This window comes from Misgurnus anguillicaudatus, chromosome 17 (assembly GCF_027580225.2).
Source record: "Misgurnus anguillicaudatus chromosome 17, ASM2758022v2, whole genome shotgun sequence".
Lineage (NCBI taxonomy): Eukaryota > Metazoa > Chordata > Actinopteri > Cypriniformes > Cobitidae > Misgurnus > Misgurnus anguillicaudatus.
In genome coordinates, this window is record NC_073353.2 from 28,372,680 (window position 1) to 28,384,214 (window position 11,535).

The 11,535-nt window shown below is 37.5% G+C and overlaps 1 protein-coding gene across 3 annotated transcripts; it reads right to left on the minus strand.

The window, feature by feature from the left end:
- Positions 1 to 2,307: 2,307 nt before the first annotated feature.
- On the minus strand, positions 2,308 to 11,462 carry upf3a (UPF3A regulator of nonsense mediated mRNA decay). 3 transcript variants are annotated; one of them, XM_055215859.2, is made up of 12 exons: positions 11,276 to 11,462; positions 9,835 to 10,699; positions 8,944 to 9,050; positions 8,749 to 8,855; positions 8,132 to 8,230; positions 7,932 to 8,042; positions 7,277 to 7,332; positions 7,044 to 7,202; positions 6,728 to 6,861; positions 6,273 to 6,558; positions 5,921 to 5,998; positions 2,308 to 3,743 (listed from the first exon to the last, which is right to left on the minus strand). In XM_055215859.2, exons 2-12 carry the CDS (start codon positions 9,973 to 9,975, stop codon positions 3,582 to 3,584), a joined length of 1,440 nt encoding a protein of 479 aa, XP_055071834.1. In that variant the 5' UTR covers positions 9,976 to 10,699; positions 11,276 to 11,462; the 3' UTR covers positions 2,308 to 3,581. The 3 variants fall into 3 exon arrangements, with proteins under 3 accessions (XP_055071834.1, XP_055071833.1, XP_055071835.1); XM_055215858.2 differs by having other exon boundaries at positions 6,273 to 6,561; positions 11,276 to 11,460; XM_055215860.2 differs by lacking the exon at positions 5,921 to 5,998 and having other exon boundaries at positions 6,273 to 6,561; positions 11,276 to 11,461.
- Positions 11,463 to 11,535: the final 73 nt, after the last annotated feature.

Sequence of the window (11,535 nt, forward strand, 5' to 3'; positions counted from 1 at the left end):
ATACACATTATGTGTTAAAAGCTTAACAGAAAAAGATGTGTAAAAAATGAACACATCCTTTCAGAGTGTAATCACTCAATGAATGCAGAAGATGCAAGACACTTCTTGTTTCCTGAGTTCACAATAAATTTGTTGCCACACCATGACAACATTACTGAAGATATCAAAAATCGATTCGCAATTTACCATCTTCAATATCTTGGCATCATTTTGATCCAGTTTGGTGACAATCACATAAATCCCGTAAAAGTACTTAAGCTAGTCACATTTCACTTATCATAAAATTCAAAATGGCTGACTTCCTGTTGGGAGAAGATAATAAACATTAGGGCAAAAGTTCAGTACAGTCGATAAGAACAATTTATGTGCAAAGTTTCCATGTTTATTTGATAACTGCACCATATGCCATGTAACATGGGCACCAGTGGCGGCCGGTGACTTTTTCCGAGGGCGCACAATGTAAAGCTTGTCAAAACGTGTATTGTATGTAGCCCGTCATGCGTGTGGCTCGTCATTTCAAAATGTGTGTTCGGCGCTTCATGTAAACTTATGTGCATCACGTGTGATGTCAAAATACAAGCCTGCTGCAGACGCTTCAAAGGGGTTTATGATTAAAGAGACACTCGCGTTTGCGTAATCAATTTAATGAATTTAATGTTACGTTAGCGTCTTGCGAGTTTTTTTGGGTACACGATAGGGTGGCCATTCGTGCCAGTTCCGCCGGACACGTCCCGAGCATGTTTTCGGGTTCGTTCTCCGGAAGTCGCGCGCATACGTCATCAAGGTTCTCACATTTCAGTTAAAATACATTAGAAAATTACGATTTATTTCTTTTAAGACATACAATCATTGTAGTTTCATTCTTACCTTGAAATGTAACGGTTGCTTTTCTGAAATCAAACCCGAAATATTAAACCTTGATGACGTATGCGGTCGACCAACGCGACTTCTGGAGAACGAACCCGAAAACATGTTCGGCACGAATCGCCACCCTAGTACACGAGCGTCTCTTTTATCATAAATACCTTCGAAAGGTCTGCAGCAGCAGACACATATTTTGACAAGACGCATGATGCACATGGTTCACATGATGCAACAAACACATATTTTGAAATGACGAGCAAAAAACAACACTCTGAACACATATTTTGAATTTGCGCGCCTCGGAAGGACCCAACTTCCAACGATCCAATCAATTCTCGATGGACGAATAAAAAGTTAAGCCCTACCTTTTTTATTTCAGAAGCTGTTTCATCTTACGTCACAACAGGAAAAGACAATTGCTACTTCCGTTGCCTTTAATATTGCGGAAGTTTCTTAATCTACGCAGTTTCTCTTAGTTGGATTACATTGGATTTTTAAAGGACTGTTATGAAATAGATGTGGGAGGATGTGGTAGAAGACAAAAAGCCACATCAACTAGTAAAACAATGAACCCACCCTTCCTCACAAGCAAACAAAAGAGCAGAAAGGGGTCCCCATACCAAAAACAACAATTAAACGATTGTCAGACAAAGCCTTTAACGGTTTACGTTTTGGACACAATTTTTTAGATGATCAGCCAAAAAAATCAAGTATAGCAGTTACCTGGCTGATGCATTGGTACAAAAAAAAGTGTTTTAAATTTCTTGGGAATATTTACCTATTGAAATTGGAGTAGAGGTTTATATCATCATCCAACCTGTGATCCTGTTTTCGGTTTAGATGCTGAGTTCTGCTTTGATAAATGTATTATCCCAAAGAAAGCAAACACTTAAACGCACTTTAAAGTAAAGACAGAGACTAGTTCTTCCAGATGCCACTGTGCTTTCCGCAGTAAATCGTGTACAACATGATTTTATCAAATGCTGTTAATAAATGCCACATTTCTCTGAGAATGGCAAAGGCAGCAGTACTTGATGTGATCAAATGACTATATCAGGTAAAACGAGATAAAAGACACAGGAAAACATTATGACTTGTATTCTCACTTTGAAAGTGTGAGAACTAAAGTGTAGTATGAGAATCTGCTAATTCTGTTCATTTCGGTTTTGTTTGCACAGACTGATTCTGGTTTAAAGTTGACTCAGAATGAGTAAACTTATGCTGCTGAGTTGTCTTTCAGGGCAATAACAGTTAGTGCAGTTTGATGTGTTAGTATTACCTTAAACAACAATTAAGCTTTAAAAGAACAGCTACAATTTTATGCTAACATTTTTTTTTTACCAGTTTGTTTAAATAAAAAAATTTAATCAAACAATTCCAGATATCAGAATTAAAAAAGCTCTTTTACAGAGAGTAAATGTATATTATATTAATAAATAAATGTTACATTATATAATATCTTTATTGTACACAAATGCGAAATAAAATACATTATCACAGTTTCAAAGTATTCTACAGAGTTCACTAGTTTAGTTAACTAAATAATAACTCTTAATCTGTAATTTTGTATTAAATAATAGATGGGGTCTTCAAGTGCAAAATATAGGTAAGGCATGTGACCCCAAGTATCGTATAACATATGAATGACTCCTTTGAAACATGCACACTGTTTAGAAACAACATAATATCTGATCTCATTTTGTTCTTCTTGGCTCGCAGATGAAACAATATTCGGATGTAAGATATAAGATATATATATTTGAATACACTTAAAGCCACAATATCTATGATAAGGACAATAGAGGCATCATTCAAAGGCATATTACAGTGTAAAAATGTGAAATGCCATGTTGCATGCTTACATGTTTCACTCTTGCACTGATTTTTATTTCTAAAAGAAAAAATATCTCTGTAAATTTAACTATAACTCAAAAGATACAGTTCATATATTTAAAATACAGATTTCACAAGACACATTTCTGTACAGTAAAATCTCTAGGCTATACTATATATACTCTTCTCTAAGGGAATCCATATATTTGCACTACAAAAGGCATACAAATCTCTGTAAATAATGAGGTATTTCTTAATGAAGTGGCTTAAATACGAATCAGGTATCTTTGACAAGTAAAAGCTTATCAATTTATAACTACTTGCACCTAATAATGACAGTTTATAAAAGACTTGAGTTAAAGTTATCAGTGTCAAATGAGAATTCATTCATTATTTATTTACTCATCCTTGTGCACTTTTTAAATCTGACTTTTTATATGTGAATTACACAAAGGAAGAAATGTTTCTGGCCATTTATTCTATATAATAAAGATAAAGGCTGAAACTATGAACTTCAGAAATGGTCACATAATTCACACAAAGGCATCAAAACACTTAAATATGGTGCACGAGTCGCATACTTTATAATACGTCTATAATGCTATTGTAGAAAAGTTATAATTTTTTTTCTCTATCCAGTTTCTCAGAAGTTGTTTGGAACAACACGAGGGAAGTGTTGGTAAAGGTGGGTAAAGGTGAAGAGGGTTGACAGAATATTCATTTCTGAACGTATCCCTTTGTTCTCCAAAAAAGTATGTGGGGTTGCACTCAACTCGCACATTTTACAGAGAAAACAGATAAAAGGTTGAAGTTTAGCATTCTTCCTGTCATACCGATGTGGCCTCTGCTTCTACAAGTTAACTCTTTCCTGCTGTGGTCTGCTTTCACTCATCAGCGCTTTTCTCTGAGCCTGTCCCTATGACGGACTTGTAGTGTTCTCCTCCGTGATCAGGAGAAATAGGCGGGAAGTCGAAGGTCTTGTTCCCAGAGCCCATGCGCTTGCGGTTTCGGGCGCCAGGTTGGTACAGCTGCATTGCCGGTCGGTCCTGTGTTGTGAAATGAATAACAAGAGACAAAAAGAGACAAAAGCAATGCACTCATATTTCAACTCATATTTTAACATATTTCAAACATTGCTAGCAGATAAATGCTTATTTCTGCATGTTAATAATTTTTTTCCCGTTTCTGAATACGTCTTAGCAAGGCACAGAGGAAACAAGTTATTGACAGCCCCTCAAAATTCATTTAATCCATACAAAAACATATAGGGGCAGTTTCCCGGACAGGGATAAGACTAATCCTAGACTAAAATAAATTTAAGAGCTGTCTAAACTGAAAACAACTGATATATTCAATATTTTACTATGTTCCTACCTCAACTCAGACGAATCAACACATTCCTATCTTTTATCAATGCATGCACTCAATCTTTGCACAGCGCCTCATGAATGTGTCAGCATCTAGCCCAGCCGCATTCATTCCTTAGGATCCAAACAGGGATGAATTTAGAAGCCACCAAACACTTCCATGTTTTCCCTATTTAAAGACTGTTACATGAGGAGTTACACGAGTATGGTGGCACAAAAAAAAACCTTTTGTTTGGAGCCATAGGAATGAATTGGGCTAGGCTAAATGCTAACACACTCACAATGCGCTGTACAAAGATCAAAAATGCAGACACTCAAAAAATATTGGTATGTATCACCTATCCATGTTGAGGCAAGAACACAGCAAAACACTGAAAAACGGCGATGCTTTCCTTTAAAGGTGCAGTGTGTAATTTTTAGAAGGATCTCTTGACAGAAATGCAAAATAATATACAAAACTATATTATTAGGGGTGTACAAAGACCTTTCATAATGAACCGTTATGTGTTTATTACCTTAGAACGAGACCTTTTTATCTACATACAAAGAGGGTCCCCTTACATGGAAGTCGCCATTTTGTGCCGCCATTTTTCTACAGAAGCCCTTAACGGACAATTTTTTGTTGTCTTGTTTGTCCGGTGGCAGCTACCGTAGCTTCTCTATGTGTTTCAAAAGCAAGGGGTGAGCAGTGGACTACGCCGTTGGTTGCAATTCGCAACCTCACCACTAGATGCCATTAAAATTTACACACTGCACCTTTAAAATACATCAGTGATCAGTGCCCTTTGTTTTGCCTCAAATGCAAACAAATAATGTTTTTTAGTAGAGCATGTTTGTTAAAACTAGTTATATTTCCTAATTAAACTAAGGCCTAGTCCTGGCTTAAGCTAATGTCCGGGAAACCACCCCGTAGTAAATTTGCTGATGTTAAAATACTACAAGAATGTAATTTTAGAGTTTATTGTTTATTTACTATTTATTAAGACTTTTAGTGCTATCAAAACTAATCTGTTTGATTAACCAATACCGACCATCCGGACACAGAAACATTGGGGCGGGACTGTTTGGCTGACCAATGGAAGGAGGGGGAATGTTTGTGAAACCTCTTTAAAAAACGTATTACTTCAATTCTGTAGTGAGGCTACAATGCTTCACTTTTCAAATGGTACACTTTGTAGTTTTTCCTCACTTTTGTAAGTCGCTCTTGATAAAGCATCTGCTAAATGCTTAAATGTAAAACAATACATGTGGTCGGCTCATGACTTCTTTTCCGAGGAAGCACGATTGCGAAACTCGTCAAAACATCATCATGTGAGTGAATCATCACGTCAAAACACGCGTTCGGCGCGTCATGTGAACCTATGTGCATTGCACGTCATGTCAAAATACGTGCCTGCTACAAATGCTTCGCAAGGGTTTGTGAAAAAAAGATATGCTCGTGTTTGCTACATACTCGCTTAATCTCATGTGTAATCTGAGTTCAGGGTTAAATAAGTGTCTTGCGAGACTTAAGTGTCTCTTTTATCATGAACCCTTTTGACCTGTATGCACATAGGTTCCCATGACGCACCGAACACATATTTTGACATGACGAGCGACACCCCAAAACATATTTCTTTTATCGCCTCCTCAGAAAAGCAGGCATTGGCCACCACTGGTTCATATTAATAGTGGTGATAGTAGAGGTCAAAATGGCTAAACCTCAGGTCATTTTGAGATTCACTCCCCCATCTGTGCCAAAAACTACAGCGTTCTCCTGTCAACAGGTGCACCTAGTGCTGTTTAATGTGTGGCCTATCAGTGTACGACATGTGTAGCATCCCCTCCCGGTAAAAAGGCTAAAAAACTAGCTGTACCTTTGCTGGCAGAGCCCCTCCTATCTGGTCTGGCCCCTCAGACTGGGAAGTCCTTTTGTCCTGATGCACTAACACAGACTGAGAGACATGTTGTCTTCCATCAATGATACGCCCAATATTGCCAAATAACAGCCAAATCATAGCTATCTACCTATCTAAGTGTAGGCTGCATGAAAGCCCCTGGTGGGAGGCTACATGGGTATTTCCCAAAGACATGATGCATGTTAAATTAACACATGTGTAAACATTGTAGTGGATTCCTAGGCTACACAGACCGGTTCATGCATGTTCGATATATTATTGCCTGTTGAAGCTACGGCTAAAATGTCTCTGCTGTTTCGTGTTTATTTACCTTGTTACGAATGCGTTCTTTTCTGTTGCCCATGTCTTCTCGGTCATCTTTGCCGAGTTTGTCCCCTGTATCCGGGCAGTAGGAATAGCCGTGATGTTGGTCTTTCTTGGCCCTGTCCTGGCAATAGCCTTTGCCCCATTTGGTCTCTTCTTTGCGTCGCATGAACTTATCGAACTCGTAGTGATGCCTTTGTCGTTTGCGATCCTCGTCTCTTCCGCGATGCTCTTTGTCCCTCTGACGGCGGCCGTGATTTTCCCGTTGCTCTTTGTCGTTTTCAATTGGAGCTCTACTGTGTAGAAGTCACTCAGTGAAATCTCTAAGCCAGCATTTTATAAATTACAACACCTGATATTTCCTATAGAAATGGTTTTGAAGTATCAAGAGAGACTGATATTAAAGATTGATCGATGTGTAAAACAGGTATTAGTTGCAGCAATGATAACACATTGACTTACTTATCCTTAGGATCTTTTGACTTGGTGTATCCTGGCGGCTTTTCCCATCTGTTCTTTTCTGTCTCTCCGCTGTCTCCTTTATCTTTCAGTCTGTCTGAGTCCACATCATCATCTCTGTCACACTTCTTCAAAAGCTAAAGGAGTCAAGATGTCGGTTTAATGCAATGACACTAATTTTTAGTGTAGTAAAATAGCAAATCTGGAGTGGAGGTGGACTGCATTGCATAATGTTTTGAGCAGGAGGGGACTAATATATTCCAGTACTGACAATGACACATGGGAAACAGTCAAATTCAAGATTGGCTTTGAGTCACACCTTGATCTTTATCTCCTTCTCTGAGAGCTTTTTCTGCTTGTCGGCCTCCTTGCGCTTTCGCCTCTCCTCCTCTCTGCGTTTCCGTTTCTCCTCCTCCCTCTGACGCTTCTTCTCCAGCTCCCTCCTTCGTCGCTCTTCTCTTTTTTCCTCTCTTATTCTCTAGAAATGAAAACTTTGAGTTATAAAATTATGCCTATACAAAACTACAATGCATTCAGATGCCCTTACAGTACCTGTTTCTCTAACTTCTTGTTTTTAATGTATTCCAATAATGGTGTTGTCCTTTTGGCTACAAATAACAGAGAAAAAAATAATGCATGGAAGTTAAATTTATGACAACTTTATACAACATTACATCCTGTTTTTATGGAAGCATAGTGGTGCAATGGGAGATGCTGGCCCCGCCTTGATGCAGTGATTCACAGGGCGGGGGCGTGGTCAACTTGTAATGCATTTTCAATCCATTGCACGCTATTTACATAAAAATGCAATCCAACGTGTCCTGCTCGTAAATGTATTTAGGAAAATAACATTTAAATGATCATTTTGGTAGTTTTTGCTTGACCATGTCAAACACATCTAATCAATTCGGCTAATACATTTCCATTTTAATTGTGCAACTTATAAAGCACTAAAAACTGTAGATAAAAAGGACTGTAGGAAATTACAAATGTAAATTAAATTATTAAATTTTCATTTCACACCAAACATTGCACATACAGCATGGAAAATGGTTCATTTAAATACAGAAATGCATAGCATTTTACATATTGCATTGCCATATTGCATATTACATTCTAAATTGAATATTGCTACCAATATGCTTTCATGTGTTTTATCCAAAATAAACCAAGACTTATGAACTAAGAGAGTTTACAAAAACCATACCTATGAGTTCTCGGGTTTTAGCTTCGATCTCCCCCAACAGGGTTTCTGGGTTGGCCATTGACTTCTCCTCATCACAAGAGTAGTTTTCCAAAAATCGTTTGTATTCGGGGTCTGAGGTAAAGTATTAAAATAGCACCAAAATGAATAACATTTTGTAACGGAATTTATACTTTACATGGCAGTCACTTTTTTATAAATACCTTCTTCAATGGTCCCTGCTTTAGCATCTTTTTTCTTTAACTTCTTTTTCGAAACTTTCTGAAATGGTGCAAATTCTACAACAGCAGGAAACTCTTGGCCTAAATAAAAAATAAAACATTTAGATTTATGCATCTAGCAGATGCATTGTAGTTTATTAGTATGCATTCTCTGGAAATCAAATTAATGACTTTAAAATTGCATTCCAGCAAAAACTATGGAATTCAAATGGTAACGTCAACTGTGTGCATACCATCATTACGTGCATACCATCAATATATCCTCTGTATTTAACAGAATAAAGAAATGCATACACATTTTTAAAAAATGAAGTTACATCTTGGTTTTGCAAGTCAATTCAACCTACTATTTTAAGTTTTGGCTTGTGAAAAGTTGACATAACTTAAAAAATTAAGTTCAATTTCAACTTGATTTTATAAGTTAAAGGAACAAAAATTCTGCATATTTTTACAGTGCAGGTTAGATCAACATGAGGGTAAATGAAGAAGAATTTTCATTTTTGTTTGAACAATTCCTTTAAAAGAAATTATTCAATTAGCTTATAGTTGCATTGGGATAGAATTAGTTTAGGAAAAATAAATGATCTAAAATGAATTACCTTTATTATCAATGAATACATATCCATCAAAACGATCTCGGAAAATAATGATATCTTCTGGGTTTTTAAAGTTGATGTATGCTCTTGAAAAGAGATGTGGGTATAAGCTGAGGAAAACAATGCATATGTATAAGGTCCCAAGAATGCACGGTCACAGTGTTTATGTATTTTTGTATAGACAAACTGAATACATACCTCTGATCAGCAGGGAAAAACTCAAAATAATCAAAAGTTGGAAGAGGACTCAAATGCTCCTCAAGTTGGCCTTTTGACAGACTGGGCGGCAGTCGGCGTATGACAACCTATTATAAAAAAAGTACAATTTAGTGGCTTCTACAGTAAAAGCAAACAGTGCTAAATAGCACTAAAAGTGTGTCTCTTGGCTCGTAATCATAGAGGAACCATTTTAAGTGCCATATAGCACCAATGAAATGCATGTGTAGAACCATATTGTGCTATGTAGTTGTGCTATAGTGGTGCTATATGTCCCCCGTATGGTTCTTCATAGGTGCTATATAGCACCAAAAACGGTTCCTCTATGATTACGAGCCAAGAACTGCTTCTAGTGCTATTTAGCACCGCTTGTAGGTTCTGCATTGTATTAAACAGCCTATATTTGGGTAGTTTTAATTCCTAACTCTTTTCTAAAAATAAACCCCTAAAATCTTAAAGCTTTTTGCATTGCAGGGGTCACTATTTTAACTTTAATAGTTGGATTTTACTAGAAACTTTTCTTTAGAATCTCTCTAAAATTGTATAACCATACAAATAAATGTAGATAAATTAAATATAATCTTCCATGTTACTCGTCAACTACCCATATCTGTTATTGCGCCATCATCTGTGCTCTTGTATAAAATTATATGTAGGCTAAATTAAACACAATGTAAACAAGCAATCATGAAAACAAGCAACAAATATAGGCTATTATCATTATTGATGCAATAACACATCAATACATGAATACTCATTTCGTTTTGTTCTCCGGCTCGTATTTTCGCTGTCTATGGTGCTGAATCCCTTTCCCTCCATCACCAAACGCATTCCACCATCATTACAGTCACGCAACCTAACTGCGCCATTTACCTTTGTGAACACCTCCTTCTTTTCCTCCTTTTGCTTCGGGTTCACTGCGATGTTGTCCTGCTCCCTCTGACACTCCCTGAACTGGATCTCGACGCTGCCTCTCTCCCTGCTTCCTGTTCTCTGCTCCTTTTCAGACCTCATATCTCCATTTCCCCCTCTTCGCTTGTCCCGAATCCTCCAACTCACGCGGAATTCAACGCCAAATACCGCGAGACTTGCACATTGCGCACAATATTCGCAGCTTTAAATAAATTATTTATAGTACTATATACAAAAATATAAAGTTACTTTTTTTAATAAAACATTCTGCTGAAATAAACATTTCTATATTCGAATTTTAGTGCTTTCCATTACAAATAGCTACAAAAACTCGTTTATGTCTGTTTTGGTCCTATTCCAGTAGGATGTTGCTTTACCCATGATCTTAGATAACATCCCACCAGCACACGTTTCCATTAAAACCCCATATTAGATCTTTTAGAATTTACATTGGAGATGGTTCCATTGTTTTAAACGGCAAGGTGGTCATTTTAAACTAAATGTTATTTTGGTTAATTATATATTACGCTCATATTCTACTCCGAAAATTATAAATCCAAGAAAAGAGATAAATGAATAACTCTGTCCTCTCTGCTACTGTAAAATAGCTTCATTAAAAATGCAGTGTAATGGGCCCACGATAATAACTATCATCGTTTACTGCTGGGTGATGTGCCGTCGTCCTCAGAGTCGCTGTCAGTGCAGCTTGGCTGCGCGCGTGCTCGAGCTGGACCGAACGGGCTGCCGCTGCTTACCGTCACGGTACTCCACTCGTCCGGGCAGCTGGGCTGACTCACGGAGCGCCCATAACAGTCACGACTAGGAACTGCAAGAAGCATACAGAATTCTCACAAACCAATGAAAGCATTCAATCACTAATCTCAAAAACCTCTACATAAAACACTAATAAACTGCATGTAAATTGCAATAGTCCTAGAGCATTTGCATATATATATTGTAGTATTACTGTAAATAGATAAACTGTAGTAGTATTTTTGAAATTTGGGATTTTTTAAAAATTAGTATATGCTAATTTTTAATATATATATAGATTCTGATTGGTCAGTCGCGTCATAACAGCCGATAAAATGGATAACACAACGTTCATCCGGGTAGTACCTGCAAAGCATCTAGACCGGTACTACTTAATTGTATAATAATGTATCACTCCGCTGTCTCTTTACTTATTCAAGGTTAAAATTTGTTACAGCTAACAAAATATTTCATATTAATACTGCAGTTATTTATTTGTTCATAGGGCAAATAGCAGTTTAATAAGCGGGATGCAATATCCAAGACGCTTCTATTCTGCGCCCTATTCACCTCAGGGTTATTTTACGATAACAACCGCCTGGATGTACATGATCGCTTGCCTATTTGAAATAAAAAAATAATTTCTTACCACTGAGAAAAGTTTGCTTCCCACTGCTCGTCTCGACGCAGAACTGCGGTGAGGGTCTCTCCGGCGTGGACACGGAGGTTTTTAAACTGGGAACGAATGTGGAGCAGGTGTCTAGATCGCGGCTCACTCGCACGTGCGAGTAGGTGATGTCGGCTTTGGACGGTGTGCAACCCATGACTGACACTGCACTTTATAAACCAGCTCCCATCTGAGGAATATCCAGAGAGGCACGGCACGTGCATTTCTGTGACACTAAATAA